The sequence below is a fragment of the Palaemon carinicauda genome, chromosome 5 (assembly GCF_036898095.1).
Source record: "Palaemon carinicauda isolate YSFRI2023 chromosome 5, ASM3689809v2, whole genome shotgun sequence".
Classification (NCBI taxonomy): Eukaryota; Metazoa; Arthropoda; class Malacostraca; order Decapoda; family Palaemonidae; genus Palaemon; species Palaemon carinicauda.
In genome coordinates, this window is record NC_090729.1 from 69,424,947 (window position 1) to 69,444,017 (window position 19,071).

General features: G+C 35.1%; 1 protein-coding gene across 4 annotated transcripts in view; it reads right to left on the reverse strand.

Moving 5' to 3' along the window:
• Positions 1–1,676: 1,676 nt before the first annotated feature.
• The window catches only part of Vps11 (vacuolar protein sorting 11), a 439,706-nt gene continuing 422,311 nt past the window's right edge, over positions 1,677–19,071 (reverse strand). For 2 of the 4 annotated variants that reach the window (XM_068373757.1, XM_068373756.1), the window contains exons 19-22: positions 18,065–18,215; positions 15,427–15,543; positions 2,688–2,744; positions 1,677–2,528 (exon numbers count right to left, since the gene is read on the reverse strand). In XM_068373757.1, coding sequence (XP_068229858.1) covers positions 1,897–2,528; positions 2,688–2,744; positions 15,427–15,543; positions 18,065–18,215 — 957 coding nt within the window. In that variant the 3' untranslated portion in view covers positions 1,677–1,896. Of the gene's footprint in view, positions 2,529–2,687; positions 2,745–10,616; positions 10,681–15,426; positions 15,544–18,064; positions 18,216–19,071 lie in introns of all 4 variants that reach the window. The other 2 variants (XR_011044479.1, XM_068373758.1) reach the window with 2 other exon arrangements.

Consider the following 19,071-nt stretch of genomic DNA (forward strand, 5'->3'; position numbering starts at 1 on the left):
TTCTTTTAGATGTTAAGGGGCCCGGCCGGAATTCCAATATATGGGGGTAGGCTATAGGGAAAAATACATAAAATCATGAAAAAATTCACTGAGCTTCATATGGCAATGTATTTGAAATATTTTGTCAAAATATGAATAAGAGAGAGAGAGAGAGAGAGAGAGAGAGAGAGAGAGAGAGAGAGAATGAATCATCATTATTTATGATTAAATTATGATAACTTTCTAATTAATATTCAAAAAGGAACATCCAAAAGGAACATAAAATTCATATTAATCAGAATTTATTAATATTGTCTTTGTAAAAATACAAAGAAAACTTTGAATGCCCGTATCTCTAAACTATACTTATTGACCTTCAAATTCTATCTTCACCCTTAGTTTTAAAGATATAACATTGAAATTTGGTATATAACTTAGAAAGACATTATAAAACAGTCAAATGTTGACCTTTTTCCAGTGTTTGTTACATGTTTTTTCTCTATTTTAGGGTTTATTTTTTTACCATAATGAAAAAGTTCATATCTAGCAAAAAAATTACTTTTAGACAAAAAAAATCCTCATTATTGGAGGTTTACATCAGGTCTATATAGGGTAATCCCAGGTCTTAATATTAATTATCAAGGGAAGAGATAGAATTTGAAAAACACTAATTTTCAAGATAATTTGCCCTGGTGTTGCAAAACCAAAGGTCAGAGGCATAAATCCTATGCAGTTTGGAGATGTCCTAAGTTACCTTATTAAGTGATATGAATGTCATAGTCCTGTCCTTAAAAAACGGCATTAGCCGGCCGAGCCCCTTGAGTGTGATTTGTCACAGAAAAGCTTGGGAAACCCAGAATCTCATTGTTATGTGCTAAAGACATTCAAAACATATGATTTTCTCCCAATTGTTTTGTAGTTTTATAAAATCCATTGAGTAATTGTACCAAACTACCACTTACCTTTAAGAAATATGTGTAATTTTCAGCTTAATTTGGAAGGATTTTGAAACTCTTAGCTCTTCACAATGTGGTTGTGTTAATCTGTATTAATGTATTTGACATGTGGTTTACTAAAGGCATCTTTAAGGATAAATAGTTTGAAAAATATATTTAGATACTTACAGTTGTACAGTAGTCTAATTGGTTATACATTTCATGTATATACAGTTATTAATTTTCCTTAATGAGAAAAGTTTAAAATTTTCTATGTCATATATAAAATGGTCAGATTTGGGGGCCTATTTAAAAATAAAATTGCATATGATGGAATATATATGTTGCTCATCTATCATGAGACAGGTGATAAAAAAGATTAATGAGAGATGTTAGCCTTTTGGTGAATGCTTTGTTAATTAATGTCGCCTAGAAGAAGTCATATGAAAAATATTATGTACATTGGTTCAAATTTTCCTTACCTTACCTTACATGGTGTATGACCTTGTCTGTGATTTCAGATAATCTGATTATTTGTAAGCATCACTAAGTAAGCCAGCTTGGCTATTTCTGCTTTGAGTTATGTTTAATAAAATCGCTGTTGGAATGAAATGAAAGAATAATGGGCACTTTAAACAACTGATGATTTATGTATAAGATTTATTTTTACATGCAGATTTTCTAACTTCAATCCAGCTTTGGTTACTGTAATATGCAGCAACCAAAGGATGTTAAATAATTGGATTTTAATTTTACTTAATGTGTTATATTTTTAGATAAGGTCTTCCATTGGTACCAAATCTTTTGAACCAGTACTGTCTGATGAAATTGACTACAGAAATCTGTTCCAAAAACAATAATTAAATTATTTAATAGCAGGAAATATACTTGAAGATATTTTATAAAAGATAATAAAGTTATATGATTACTAAAGAAATTAATATTACCTATGTAAAATTTAATTTTTTAATATAAAATAAATTCATGATTCGCCAAATGGATTTAACTTTGAGTCGTAATCATCCTTAGCAAATGGATTGTCAGTACTGTCTGCAAAGGGATTTTTTTCATCTTGACTTGTGTGTTCTGGAGAGTCTTCAGCAAATGGATTCTTTGATTCATCATAATCCTCTTCAAATGGGTTAGTTCCCATTTGCTCAGTTTCAAAGTCACTGCCAAATGGATTTCCACTAGCATCGTCTTCTCTTGTTTGGAGATAAGTCTTATTGGCTATATTTGCAGATATACTTTCCACAGGAGATGCATTGGACTTTCTGTCATGGCTTGTTACTGGAGATGCAGTTATGTGATCATGTAGACTAGGACTATATCCTCCTATCTTTGAAGATTCTGCAGATCTCATACGGCTTTCTGGTGCTGGCACTGTAACATTAGAAGTCACTCCTAATCGAATTTGACCTTCAGTTGGACTTTTCAAGACTTTACTTGGAACATCTTGCCGCACTCTGCCTTCACTAGAGTAAAGTTCAACTTCTTTTGCTTTCGCAGTCGCCCCGCCTCTTGCTTCAAGTCGAATTCTACTTTCTGGTTCTACTTCAACAACTCCTTGGCCACGACGTTCACTCATTCGTAAACGCCCTTCTCCACCAACTCCTACAATAGTTTGACAGAGGTGTAAATTTATTTCACTTAATTAAACAGTATATTCACTATTTAAATTTCAAGTAGATACATTTTTAACATAGGAAAATCTGTCTGTCTGTTTTCTTTAATTTATCTCGTCATAAAATCTTATAAGTTTTGCAAACTCACCTACTGGTCCTTGATTGGTTCTCTCCAGTGCACGAAGTCTCCCTTCTGTTTCTGGAACTTAATAACAAAATTTCGATCAACATTTGCTAAAATCTTGAATAAAGCTGGTATTTTTCCTTTTAACAATAACACAAACTTCTTGAAGAGCTCATTCGTGGTTTCTCAAAATTAATGCCCTATCAACAATGGCAATTAAACTAACATAAGTATTGATGCAAATTAATTCTTAAAATATACTTTTGCACATACATACATATACCAAGGCATTTCCCAAAATTTTGGGGGGTAGCCGACATCAAACAAATGAAACAGAAAAGGGGACCTCTCCTCTCTACGTTCCTCCCAGCCTGACAAGGGACTCAACCGAGTTCGGCTGGTACTGCTAGGGGTGCCACAGCCCACCCTTCCCCGTTATCCACCACAGATGAAGCTTCATAACACTGAATTCCCTATTACTGCTACCTCCGCGGTCATCCAAGTCACCGGAGGAAGCAGCAGGGCCTACTGGAACTGCGTCACAATCGCTCGCCATTCATTCCTATTTCTAGCACGCTCTCTTGCCTCTCTCACATCTATCCTCCTATCACCCAGAGCTTCCTTCACTCCATCCATCCACCCAAACCTTGGCCTTCCTTTTGTACTTCTCCCATCAACTCTTGCATTCATTACCTTCTTTAGCAGACAGCCATTTTCCATTCTCTCAACATGGCCAAACCACCTCAATACATTCATATTCACTCTAGCTGCTAACTCATTTCTTACACCCGTTCTCACCCTCACTACTTCGTTTCTAACCCTATCTACTCAAGATACACAGCCATACTCCTTGAACATTTCATCTCAAACACATTGAATTTCTGTCTCTCCGGCACTTTCATTCCCCACAACTCCAATCCATACATCACAGTTGGTACAATCACTTTCTCATACAGAACTCTCTTAACTGCCCCCAACACTTTGCATCCTTCATTCACTCTCTGACGTACATCTGCTTCCACTCCACCATTTGCTGCAACAACAGACCCCAAGTATTTAAACTGATCCACCTCCTCAAGTAACTTAACATTCAACATGACATTCAACCTCGCACCACCTTCCCTTCTCGTATATCTCATAACCTTACTCTTACCCACATTAACTCTCAACTTCCCTCTCTCACACACCCTTCCAAATTCTGACACTAATCGGCCAAGCTTCTCTTCCACGTCTGCAACCAGTACAGTATCATCTGCAAACAACTGATTTACCTTTATAAAATGTTTATATATTCAGTTAATCAAAATCATATAATAATTCACAAAAAAGGTGTGCATATCTTAAAAAGAAACATTTCTTTAACAAACTTAAAACTGCCAGTTGCAAGTACTGTAACCTATAGAGAAATCATAAGCCTTCTCATACTAGCACTCATTGAGGAGGGGGACTTATCAAATACAGTATCCAAGACTGGGTGTAGAAAATTCTATTAATCATTGAGATCAAGGCAATTGTGCAAACGAACACCAATCAAGTAATATTGTGCATTAGACCATGCGTTTACAGCTGGCAAGGATTAGATCCCTGTCAAACATAATAGCTCCATGGAAAAACTGACATGATAAATTATTTGTCTTTTCTGACTACTATCAAACATGCTCCAGAAATTATTCTCATGTTTACAAAGCTTTTTATATATTAAAGAAATTCCTCTTGGCATTATTTGAAATCACTTGATGTATTTCCTGGAATGACGAATGTATACTGCGATCCAACAAAAATGAGACTTAATTGCTTCATATAAGCAATCTATTGGCCTGGATAGCATTGCAATGTAGTTAGACATAAATTACCATATTGAAATATAGCTAAAATATGAACATGCAACCAAAGATGGTGAATAGCTTTTGAGTGAGTCATGCCCTCCCCTATCTTAGAGGTGAGCCCTGCATCTCTCATCTCCCTTACTCGGTAAGAAGTTTTAACCTAGAACAGTACTATCACCTATAACCAAGCAGATGACAGATAAGGACCAAGGAAAGTATGTCTGGAAAGAAGCCTTCAAAAACTTTATTATTATTATTACTAGCCAAGGTACAGTCCTGGTTGGAAAAGCAAAATATTACAGGCCAACTGCCCCAAGAAAAGTAGCCTAGTGAAGAAAAGACATAGCAATGAAATAATATATAAGTAATATATAAAATATATGAAATATTTAAAGATTAGTAACAATGTTAAAATAGATCAGTTATTATTATTATTACTAGCCAAGCTACAACCCTAGTTGGAAAAGCAAGATGCCATAAGCCCAAGGGCTCCAACAGGGAAAAATAGCCCAGTGAGGAAAGGAAACAAGGAAATAAATAAATGATGAGAACAAATTAACAATAAATCATTCTAAAAACAGTAACGTCAAAACAGATATGTCATATATAAACTATAAAATGAGACTTCTGTCAACCTCAACAAAAAAGAATTTACAAAAAGTTTGAACTTCAGAAGTTCCAATGATTTATCTGCTTGATTAGGAAGATCATTCCACACTTGGCTAACAATGGTAGAACAGCAGTAAAGTAGCCATAAAGAAGCCTAAAAGAGAATATGAACTCAATGCAGCACTAAAGCACAAGTGAAATGAATTCCTCCCTGAAAGCATGGTGAATTATGAGTAGAATGATGAAACACTTATAGAGCAGCCATAAGAATAATCAGTGCAATGATGGAGCATCAGCAGAACTATTATTACATGGTGGAGTACATGAGAGCAGTCAATAAATAGAAAATGGAAATGCATAGAAATCATAAGTTAGCAAAATAAGGTGAAACCCTGTATAATGAAGAGATATTCTATGCACAGAAAAAGTGCATTGGGTTCCAAAAGGAAAGGAAGAGGAACTTCCAATTGGTGAATCAATTAGCTGGAATGGTGCTGTGACACATTTGGAAGAGGATTTAGACCAGGTTCCTAAGCTCACAAGAGTTTAAACTCTTGATGATGAAAGGAGCTGATGATCCGAGTGTCGTCTAATGTGAAAGAAGTCATAGTCATTATTAGAAAATCTCAGAGAATAGTAAAAGTAGTGACTATTAGATTTTGAAAAATAGTGATTAATGATTCTTAGAGCTCTAGTGGTAGCACAATCAGAAAAAAAGGAAACCAGGTACAGTACCAAAATTTTGCCTTCCTATGACCTGCATGTCCAAGACAAGATGCCTGAAACAGGATAAAAAATTGGAGAGCATTGGTAACAGTTAATGTTCAATAACAAAAATAAAGGTAAAGCTAAAATGGTAATAACAAAAAAAATGTCTTCCGTACTTGGTTTCTATTCATATTGCAGTCCTTGCACTTTCAGCCTTCCGCTTTACTATTTCAATATCTCTATTGCAGTCTTTGTCCTTTTAGTCTTTCACTCTTCCATCTAAAATTTGGAGCCTGGCTTATGATAAGACAGATTCAAACCCTTTTTGTTATCTGCTCTTTAGTCTTTCAAACTTTCTGGTCATGGTACAGTATTCATAAATGCCCTCTGGCAGGAATTTCCTAGTCCTTCCTACAGGTCTTTGTACTGCTATTACCATACCTAATGCTTTTTGACTAAACCATTGCTCATCCCTTCTCATTTCCAATCCACATTACCTAGAGCTCTGAATTCTTGGTTCATTTTCAAATCCTGGACACCACTAGTTGTTGATAAATATAAGAAAAAAATGTGGAAGTAAAGCGCAAGGTAAGTGAGGCAAAGAGGGCAGCTGACCTGAGGTGGGGTCAGGGATTGGGTCGTTCATATGAAGAGAATAAGAAGTTTTGGAAAGAAGTGAAGAGAGTAAGGAAGGCTGGATCAAGAATTGGAGAGACAGTGAAAGATGGAAATGGAAGGTTGTTAAAAGGAGAGGAGGCAAGGAAAAGGTGGGTGGAATATTTTGAAGGTTTACTGAATGTTGAGGATAATAGGGAGGCAGATATAATTGCTGTTGCAGGTGTTGAGGTGCCGGTGATGGGAGATGAGAATGAGAGAGAGATTACAAGAGAGGAAGTGAGGAGAGCAATATATGAAACGAGAGTAGGAAAAGCGTCTGGTATGGATGGTGTGAGAGCTGAGATGTTGAAGGAAGGGGGTGTGACTGTACTTTAATGATTGGTGAGATTGCTTAATATGTGTTTTGTGTTATCAATGGTACCAGTAGATTGGGTTTGTGCATGTATTGTACCACTATATAAGGATAAGGGAGATGTGCATGAGTTTTGTAATTCAAGAGGTATTAGTTTGTTGAGTGTAGTTGGAAAAGTGTATGGTAGCGTACTGATTAATAGGATTAAGGATAAAACAGAGAATGCAATCTTAGAAGTACAGGGTGGTTTTAGAAGAGGTAGGGATTGTATGAATCAGATTTTTACAGTTAGGCAGATATGCGAGAAATATCTAGCAAAAGGTAACGAGGTGTATGTTGCGTTTATGGATCTGGAGAAAGCGTATGATAGGGAAGCAATGTGAAATGTGATAAGGTTATATGGAGTTGGTGGAAGGTTGTTGCAAGCAGTGAAAAGTTTCTACAAAGGTAGTAAAGCATGTGTTAGGATAGGAAATGAAGTGAGCAATTGGATTGCGGTGAGAGTGGGGCTGAGACAGGGATGTGTGATGTCGCCGTGGTTGTTTAACTTGTATGTTCATGGAGAGGTGAGAGAGGTGAATGCTCGAGTGCTTGGTCGAGGATTGAAACTGGTAGACGAGAATGACCATGAATGGGATGTAAATCAGTTGTTGTTTGCGGATGATACTGTACTGGTTGCAGACGCAGAAGAGAAGCTTGGCCGTTTAGTGACAGAATTTGGAAGGGTGTGTGAGAGAAGGAAGTTGAGAGTTAATGTGGGTAAGAGTAAGGTTATGAGATGTACGAGAAGGGAAGGTGGTGCGAGGTTGAATGTCATGAATGGAGAGTTGCTTGAGGAGGTGGATCAGTTTAAATATTTGGGGTCTGTCGTTGCAGCAAATGGTGGAGTGGAAGCAGATGTACGTCAGAGAGTGAATGAAGGATGCATAGTGTTGGGGGCAATTAAGGGAGTAGTAAAAAATAAGAGGGTTGGGCATGAATGTAAAGAGAGTTCTGTATGAGAAAGCGATTGTACCAACTGTGATGTATGGATTGGAATTGTGGGGAATGACTGTGACGGAGAGACAGAAATTGAATGTGTTTGAGATGAAGTGTCTACGGAGTATGGCTGGTGTATCTTGAGTAGCTAGGGTTAGGAACGAAGTGGTGAGGGTGAGAACAAGTGTAAGAAATGGTTTAGCAGCTAGAGTGGATATGAATGTGTTGAGGTGGTTTGGCCATGTTGAGAGAATGGAAAATGGTTGTCTGCTAAAGAAGGTGATGAATGCAAGAGTTGATGGGAGAAGTACAAGAGGAAGGCCAAGGTTTGGGAGGATGGATGGAGTGAAGAAAGCTCTTGGTGATAGGAGGATAGATGTAAGATAGGCAAGAGCGCGTGCTAGAAATAGGAATGAATGGCGAGCAATTGTGACGCAGTTCCAGTAAGCCCTGCTGCTTCCTCTGGTGCCTTAGATGACCGCGGAGGTAGCAGCAGTAGTGGATTCAGCGTTATGAAGCTTCATCTGTGGTGGATAACGGGGGAGGGTGGGCTTTGGCACTCTAGCAGTACAAGCCGAACACGGTTGAGTCCCTTGTCAGGCTGGGAGGAACGTAGAGAGGAGAGGTCCCCTTTTTTGTTTCATTTGTTGATGTAAGCTACCCCCCCCCCAAATTGGGGGAAGTGCCTTGGTATATGTGTATATGTATGTATGTATGTATGTATTCCAGCTGTTACCAAGTTGTGGAATGATCTTCCTAATCTGGTTGTTAAATCAGTAGAACTTCAAAAGTTCAAACTCGCAGCAAATGTTTTTATGTTGAACAGGCTTACATTAGTCCTTGTATAGTTTATATTTTACAGTTTATATATCAAATATCTGTTTTAATGTTAATGTTTTTAAAATATTTTATTTTAATTTTCATTACTTCTTATATCGTTTAGTTATTTCTTTTCCTCACTGGGCTATATTTCCCTGTTGGAGCCCTTAGGTTTTTAGTATCTGGCTTTTCCAACAAGGGTTGTAGCTTAGCTAGTAATAATAATGATAGTAATCAGAAACACAAAGGAAGATGGACATAGGAAATTTTACCTTTTATGCTTTATATAGTTAAATGACAGAGTTTTTGAAGGATATGTGAGAAGGGAAGTTTCAAGTAAACGTGGGTAAGAATAATGTTTTGGGGTGCACAAAAACTGAGGGTTGAGCTAGATTGAATGTCGTGTTAAATGGAGAGTTACTAGAGGAAGTAGAGCAGTTTAAGTACTTGGGTTCTGTTGGTGCTGCAAATGGTGGTGTGAAAGCAGATCTATGTTAAAGAGTGAATGAAAGATGCAAGGTGTCGGGAGTGGTGAAGGACAAGGTAAAGAAGAGAGGATTAGGAATAAATGAAAAGAGAGTTCTGTATGAGAAAGTGACTAACTATACCAACTGTGATGTATGGATCTGAGTTGTGGGGAATAAAAGTGACGAAGAGACAGAAATTGAATGTGTTCGAGATGAAGATTCTGAGGAGTATGAGCAGTATATCTCAGTTGGATAGGGTTAGGAACGAACTAGTAAGAATGAGAATGGGTGTAAGAAATAAATAAGTAGCTAGAGTGGATATGAATGTACTGAGGTGGTTTGGCCATGTAGAAAGAATAGAAAATGGTCATCTGCTGAAGAAGGTGATGAATGCAAGAGTTGATGGGAGAAGTGCAAGAGGAAGACCACGGTTTAGGTAGATGGATGAAGAAAACCCTAGGTGAGAGGAGGATAGATGTGAACGAGGCAAAAGAGCATGCTAGGAATTGAAATGAAGGGCAAGCGATTGTGACGCAATTCCGATATGCCATGCTACTACCTCAAGTCACCTTATGGTGACCACTAAAGTAGAGGCAGTAGAGGAGTCAGCAAATGAAGCTTCATTTATTGTGGAAGATAGGGGGAGGGTGGCCTGTGGCACCCTAGCAGTACCAACTAAACTGCTGAGTCCATCGTCAGACAGGGAGGGCTGAGTCCATCACACACAAGGAGGAACAAAGAGAAAAAATCCCCCTTTCATTTCTCTTGATGTTTATTACCCACCAAAATTGTGGGCACTGCCATGGTAGGTAAGTAGATAGAATAATTAAGTAACATAAATAGAATTAGAGAAATAATATTGGGCAGACTCATGAAGTACAAGAACAATAATCCAAGTAAAATCTTAGATGTCTGCTTATCAAGGAAAACCTTACGGCACCTGAATTATAATATTACTGTACTACCTTAACGAATGCTGTAACCAAGAATGCACAACTAATTTTATTGTCTTTAAAATGTAAAAAAAAAAAAATCCTGGTTTGGCATTGCATCTATCTTCACTTGTAACACTGTCCAAATACACTAAAATGCCTGATAGAACAAAAACAATCTTAAAATTAAATTTACTACTGTACTTAAAAACTTATCAAGTAGTCATCATGTAATTGTTGATGCCCCAGGTAATTTTCATTAAGATAATATTAAATGCTGCTTAAATGATTATGAATTCTAGTGATGCAAATATTATTTTCATACACAATAATATAACATTAAAATAATTTTAAATACAATATTAACCTAAAACAAACATTGTTTATAGTCACTACAATATCTCTATAGAACTTAGATCATGGGAATGAACCTCTTCAATCCAGAAACTATGAAAAATTTGAACAGAGGCATAAATAGTAATACACACACTAGCATGAAAAAATACACACCCTAACATTAAAAAAAATACACATCCTCAAATAGTCCTCAGTAAATTGCTCTACAGTTTGCATCAGTCTGCACATATTTTAAAAATACATGAAAATCGCACAAATACCTAAAGCTCACCAAAGGTATAACTAACCTGAAGGAATTCTACGGAACTCCTTTTTTTGAAGTTTGTGTGAACACATACAAATCTGAAAAATCTGGCAAATAGTTTGCATTTTGTATAAACTGTTCCCTAGGAAAGGAAAAAACAATTCATGTGTCTAACAGCAATGTGCTGGTTTGGAGTAACAATGCACACAAATATCTTATCACTGTGGGAAGACATCATATGTTATAACTGTTACTTGCCAGATATTACCAATTCTAAATGCCAGTTCTTATTCATGAAACAATAACAAGGTGCTTGACTTGGGTAATTTCTCTTATGACAATTTTGATAGATATTTCATAGAAGAAAAGTTAAAGTGTTGGTAAATACTATTAAACCAAGGTGATATTTTCAAAACAGCCAATAAGATTAGATTTTAGATTGAAATTTTTAAAAAGAAATTATTTGTAGATCAACTTGTTTTTCTGAATTACTCTCCAATCAAAAGAAAAATTATAGATATACAGTACATAGAGTATTGTGCTTAAAACATACAAACTGTATCAATCCTAATAAAAATATAACCTTCTGAGTTCTTTCAACTTTACTTTAAAAGGATTAATACAATGGATTAAAATTATGAGAAAGTCAGATTTGTAACAATAACACTTCAGACGTCCACTACCAATATTTAAAGATATTTGTCTACATATAATGAGAATATCAAAATATTTTTTGCCAAAGCAAATTGAGCATTAATCATTACCATTGAAATAATGGATGGTTTGTATCTAAGAAAGCTTTGTGGTTTGAATGCTGTGAAACACACAATTATTTTTATAGCTCTCAAGGCCCCCCCCCCCCTAAATACAGCAGGGAAAGAAGCTGAGACCATTCTGCTAAATACATAGGAAAGATGAATGTTGATCATTGCCTGTTACCAGTGTGTAGTGGTCTGTGATGCTGCTCTATATTCATGTTATCTTGCCTTTTAACTAGAAGTATGCTACTGTGTTGTTAGTCTAAATAACACAAGAATGAGTGGTTTTTATTTGTGATAAGTAATAAACAGTTCGTGGAAGGGATGTAAACAAATGCATTATAAGGCCACTGTCTATTGCTCGTGTTCGGCAGTCAACCCTGTAAAGGTGATGACTGTTTTGTGTCTGTGTTCAAAGTAACGAGGAAGAATCTCATTATATGAGATTGTGTCATAGACATTAATGGTTCACAGTAGCGATTGAAATGGAATGGGACTGTGTTCGAGTTTAGAATGAACGGTTCCAGAATTATCAAAACCCCTTCCAAGAATGAGAAATTTAGACACTACTGTGTTTGGACAGAAAAGTTTCGATGACAACAGAACCTTATCACAGTGCAGGATTACAATTGGAGATTTTCTAGACATTGTTATTGTGGGCCCGCAGAGGCCTACATGACATCGTATGCGGCCATACTGTTCAAAATTTAGGAATGTTTAAGTAACTTTGCAGCCTAATGGTAGACTGGATATTTATAAGGACAGTATTGATTTAGGGAAAATTATTGCAATACAGTATTTTTCCAGTTATATGTTCTTTATAGATGGTTCATTAGATAGTAAGTGTTCAAGTTTATTACTGATCATTACAGATGTCATAAAACCAGTGTTGCGGGGTTCTCCTTTAAGCTTAGCGTAGGAGTAGTGTTTTTTGGTTAAGATAATTGGACCACTCAGGCAATACACAAGGTTGAATTTATCATGTACTAAAACATGTAGATGTAAGTAGTATAGCGTTGGGAAATTATCTGGAATGATATACTGTAGATGTATTTTTTTTCATTTCAAATAAATAATTTTCTTATTTTTATGAAGACAGCAGTTCATTCCAGTTCCTTTCACTGTGGTGTCCCCTTCTCAGCCATTTTTTTTCTCTTAGTAGAAGTTTTTTCAAATCTTTCTAATAAGTTATTTATCATAATTTTTTACCTCCCACACTGTATCCTGTTGTCAGATTTAAAAAAATTATAATGTTTTCCTTTCACCTAATGTTCTAATTTTACTTAAATCTAGCAAGATTAAGGCAGAGCGAAGCAATGGGGGAAGTAAGATTCTAGCTGGGTCCCCTTGCCCACTATAAATCAGGGGTGGTGCCCAAAGCTCCGTTCTCTTGACCTTTTACCTAGATTTTTGGGTATTCCACCGTTGTATATTTTTTGTGTAGTGAACGTTGGGGTGTGGTCGGCATTCGGGTGCTACCTCTGGCCACAGTACGCAAACCACTACACCATGGATAAACAGTTTCCAAAACCCTTAAAACCATAATCATCCCCTAATTGTTGGCTGTTTGCAAGTTGCATAAAAGATCAAACATTAAAAATGGCCAAAACATTAAATAAAAATAAAACAAATAACATTCCTTATTGGAGCCTGGGCAGGGACAAAAAGCAGGATCTACCAGAGCAAACCCCAATAAATTTTCAATAAAGCATGTAAAATTATCACCACAAATAACTGTTATAGATAAAATTATGAAATTATAATAGTTCTTATGAGGGATTTCAGTGTGCTTTGATTTTTACCAATCTATGTTTATGGTAATAGATTTTAATATGGAATTACATATGTTTTATTCTCTGTTAAAGTTGTACAAATTTAATATGATCCAGTAATAAGATTTAAACATTACATTGAATATATTATTTTATTTTGTTGTAATCTAAATCCAATATATGAAACTTAGATATGATGTTCCTTTAACATCAATTTTGAATGTAACTCATGAAAAAGGGCATACATCACAAAAGGAAACAGAAGTTGAATGAAATTATGAAATTAAAAATAAAATAGGAAAATTTAAACAAACAAGAGGCAGTCAAAGCACAGTAAAAAAAAAGTATCTGCAAACCATCAAGTTTGCTTTCTTAAAAAAAGCATTGAGTGCTGTGATAGTGATTTTTTATGCTTTAAGCTTCATTAAAAACCATTTAATTTTATCGCCAACCTTTATAGCATTTACGATTTTCAGGGGGTCCACATCCTGGTTGTATATTTGACCAAACATTTAAATAATTAAAAAGAGCAAAACTTTTATTCATCTTATATTATTAAATTAACTGAAGATGTATGATAAAATGTCTCTCAACAATATGTCAATAAGCACTGCTAGTTTTGAAATTGTCTGAACTGAAAGCTACCAGACAAGATTTTTTGTACTTTCTGAAGTAAGAAGTCAACTGTTTCCTTCCTAGATGTGTGACAAAGACTAAATGAGTGACATAAGCTATTAGCAACAAGGTCTTTCAGATTCAATGACATGTATGTATTTTTTATATCTTTAATTGGATAAAGGCCGAAGTATACCATTGTCTCCCGGAGTTAAGTCAGAACGGGGTGATATGGGAAGTACAGTAGTTATGTGATGCCATCAACATACCCAGCAGCCATGCTTTAGCAATAATGTCTTGGGAAAAGGAGAGAGCCACACTAACATACTGATATTATTGCCATTAGCCAATAATACATGCAATTGCTGATGTGCCTGATAGAAGAAAAATGTTAGGTAGAGGGCCATTTAGCTTGAAAATTCAAAAGATGTCTTCTAAAATAAAATTTGTTGGGTAACTACACTGAATAAAAGGTGCCCCCTTTCTTCAGTTCTAAGTGAGAAATTCAATTTCTTAGTGGTTCACATATTCCAAGCTTCTTGTAAGAACACTGTAATAGCATAATGGTGAAAAGTAACATTATGTATCCTACTACAGTGAATTAAATGCAACAACAGCAGCAGAAGGAAAGGATATTTGCATCTAATATCACCTGAAACAGAACTCTGTTGGCATGAAAGGCTTTTATTTAGGAAGCCCCTCTCTGGAAGAAGACAGGCCAAAGGTTTAAAAGATCATTAGACCAAAAGACACCTCCAAAAATTAAGTGCCAGAAGATCAGTGTACCAACCCCATCTGTGAAACTCTTTTAAGATATTTCTTTGTTGAAAAGAAATAGTTTTTTAAGAGATTGAATTTACGAAGGTCATAAACACCCATACCATCTAGAAAATATAACTCAGCATCCAACATTTGGGAATGAGACCAGCATACGTGGAACTTCATAAATGCAACAGAAATCTAACCCAGGAGAAAAGAAAAATTATCTATGAACAGCCATTTAAGCCTTGCTCCTCCTTGAATGCTTGTGATTTTATCTTTACTCATATTTCAGTCTACACACACTTTACTTGCATTTAAAGATGGGAATGTTTTCTCTTGAATAAAAGAGGACTTGAAATGTATTCTTGCTTTTCTCCAAACTCTTCTTGTATACTTCGTGTATACAGTATATGTTCCAGTTTTCTACACTTGCCCCTGGTTTTGTTGACGTCCTTCAACCTGTACTACTACTCGTACCTCTCTCGCCAAGGCTCACTTATAGTGTGCACTCATTTCTCTTTTATAGTAGGGACCACAAATGCTTCAACTTTTGCTCTCCTTTCCCCACTCTCTCTCCATTCTGATACACAATTCACTTTAAGGGTGTTCTAATGCTCCTTAAAAGCAATATTTTTTTTTTTTTAAACTCGTAGTTGATCTGTTGCCAAAGGGCCAATGTAATGAGATCTGTGCATGACAATAATATGTACACGCCCCTTTTCCAAGAATAAGGAAAAATTTTCACTCCTTTTCAAAGAATAAGGAAAAATTTTCACGGGAAGGATAGAGAAACTATTAATACTTAATGCACAGGTGGGTGGAAAATAAAACAAAATTTAAAATAAAAAAGAAAAAAAATGCACAAGTTAAGTTTATAATTGAAACAGCTTGAACGCTCCCTACCTTTAAAATCTTAAGAACCCCAAGAAACTTATCTTCAACTTACCAGTACTTTTAACTATAGTTCTTGAAATGTCACTTGTACTCCTTGGCCTCAAACTGGAATCTGCTACATCATCACTTACTACTATTTGTGGATTTTGTTTGAGTTCTTCCTTCCTCTCTAAAGATAACAAATAAATATTCTATATAAAAGACAATATGCACAAAATATTCCCTTGATTAATAGTATGCAGTACTGTACTTTCAATTAATTCTAATACGTAACTATACGAGCAATTACATCAAGCTCCCATGCAAATGACTATCTTAAGGTACCGTTCTTTCTTGAGTAATAAGGTTTATAAATCATCAATGAACATTAATGACTTCAGAGTTTGTTTTTTATGATCTACTGTGTACATAAGCAGTAACAATCCTGCCAAATAAATATTCAGTAACATAAAATAATGGAGAGATGATAGCTAAGCTTTTAACTTTTATATTATAACTCTGGTGCATACATTATAAGGACTTCAGAGTTTGTATTCCATGATCTACGGTGTACACTAGCAGTGACAATGCTGCCAAAATCAATATGCAGTAACATAAAGTAAAGGAAAGATGATAGCTAAGCTTTTTACTTTTGTATTATAATTCTGGTACATACATTATATAAATTAGTTTTTCTATAAATCCACAGATACGTGCACTTCTTAAATCATGAAAAAGGAAAAATTACTAAGATAAGTTTATAAAAGTTTTAATTTTCTTCTCAGAAATAAAACATGTGTATTACTGCTAGGCTATTGTATTGATATTTTTCAAGAATACAAACTCTATAAAATCTTCTCAAGATGTAAAAGGCAAATAACTGATTCTACATATAAACATTTTCTGAAATTGGTTGAGAACCAGTTTAGTATTTGAAAAATCCCACAGCAAACGGGTTATTATACATAGTTCACAGGAGTCATGGCAATTTGCATGTACTGTACTTCAAATAAGAAAATAGGCACAGATAACTAGAGGGGGCACTCAGTAGAGAGCATGCCTTTCCCACACCAAACAGTCTCATTTCTTATTTGGCTTTTAACTCCACTGCATATTTGTACTTCAACGTATCTTATTCAAAATCTAGAGGATTTGTCCATCGGTCATACCTACAAAGTTTTGTTGAAATTGTTTCAACAGTTTTAGCATAATGTTGTTAACAATAAAAAATAAACTAACAAAATATTTGCCATTTACTTGACATTGCAATTATTTTCAAAGTACTGCTGCATCTGCATACATGTACTGTACTGTACTTTCATGTACTTTATCCAAAATGTTACAGATTCATCCTTCGGTCATACCCAACATGACTACCAAGTTTGGTCAAAATCAGTACAGTAGTTTCTGTGTAGTTTCTCACAAAAAAAGAAAAGAAAATAATTTGGCAAAGGCAAACATGCAAAACATCTCAGTACACAACATGCTCATTACTGTGTTAAATTATAGATTACATACTTTACTATGTAATAATGATCCTGTTTCAGAAAAATTCTAAACAGTACTCACATGCAAACACAAAAATCCTGTTTCAAAAATTCTACATAGCACAGAATTCTAATGGAGACCAAGTCTTTCAGCTGCTCTATCAGAGGGTAGACTACCTGGCATTCAAGCCAATCACCTGGTTAATCCCTCTATACAAGACCCTGTACACAACACTCATAGCACTGTTAAAAAAACTCTTTGTAACATCCATTTGGCTTGAAGCTCCAACACTTTACCCTTATGCTTAGTCTAGAAATCATGCTTAGGCTTAATCAAGAAGTCATTCATAAGGATTGGATTACCTACATTTCTCATGAAAAACTAATTAAGAAGTCATTCATAAGGATTGGATTACCTGCATTCCGCATGAAAAACTAATTAAAAAGTCATTCATAAAGATCGGAATACCTGCATTTCACATGAAAAACTGAGTCCATACCAGCAAAATAAAATACCTATACTCAAAATAACTTCTGCAAAAATTACAGCAAGAAAAAAAAAGCAATTACTCGGCCAGTAGAATAAGTATAAATGTAACCCTTAATGTAAATAGCCTACTATCATATGAGACCTAAATTCATTAATGTTAGAATTCTTTAAATAATGCAAAGCTTTCACTTACAATTCCAACTTTAAAGTTACCTTTTTTACAACACACCAAATCCATCACTTTGATACCCAATCAGTCAGATTAATAGAAGAAAACTATCGGATCAAAGGTTACAGCTGAAGGCCAATGTATTCGACATACAATATAGTTCACAGAACTACAATGGAAAGCACACAGCTTTTAAAGTTAAGATTAGATCTCTGATTTCCTGCATTTTCTATCCTATTTGTTCAGGATTCTACATTTCAAGAGAATTAAGCAATCCTAAAAAACTGGGGACAAAACTTTATGCCATGAGCCAAATATAAACGTGATAAAAATTGCTATCATAGAATAATTTTCTACCTTAAGAACCTCAAAAGAAAGAACAGTACCAAGTACAAAGCAAAAACTGTGCATGCTAAGTGTCTACAAAATGGGAATCATACACCACAATAAAGTGCAGTAATGTAGAGCACAATGCAAAATGCAGTAATAAATGCATCTAATGAAAGCTTAATATAGCTATATCAAACCAAAGAATGCATAAAAACCAAGTACATTTCAAATTTACCTTTGGTTGTATTTAGTGGTGGATACATAGCTGCTAGAGACTGGTGTTGTGTGAATACCCCTCGTCCCAAATAATCAGCAACTATAGAAAATGTGTCTGTTGTTCTCTCCATGTGTTCATGAAACTGGTCATGCTGGCTACGGTGAGTTTCCTGGAATCAAAGGCAAAAACATTAAATTCTGTACAACTCTAAAATCCTGTAAAAGTGTTCCAATGCCAATTCATGATAGGAATAAAAAAATCATTAGATTCTCTAAGTACCGGTATATGTAGGAGAGTAAAACAATTTAACATAAAAGGTATCATAAGGACATGAGAAGATTAGCAAAGCACGGGAAAAGCAGAGTAACAAATTGCAAGCAATTCATTTTGCAGATTACAAACCATCAAGCATACAAAATTATATAACCAAGTGACCATTTATTCATCAATCTATAGCGAGAATTGCCTATATCCAGCAAAACGCAAGTGAAACGGAGGCCAGACAACAAGTACAGTGAAACCTCTAGATACAAAATAAATTTGTTCCGGAGTGGATTTTGTATTATGATTTTTTTCATATGATGAGGGCCGTTTTATATGTAAATCACCTAATTCTTTCCAAGCCCTACAAAACCACCACATTAAATTTTATAATTGCTATAACCACAATGAAATACAGCCAAATAAATTTGAATCATTCAATATACCTGACAAAACTGTTAATACCTGTACATGAAGTAGTTATTAGAACATAGTGCAATAATAAATGGAAAACCCAATATGTATAGTACTGTACAGAACAATACTGTACATATAGGAAATATACAGTACCTTATGTCCTGTACTGCACTTTTTTAATGTTACCCTTACGGTAGAGAGGTACATCTTCTATCATGCATAACCAAACCGTTTTCTTCAACGCGCATATCTTTAACTGTAGCTAATTCATTTTTCAGTAATAAAATTAATATTCATTGGTAATACATCAACAAATAACGTACCTTTTTTTACACATTCGTATTTTT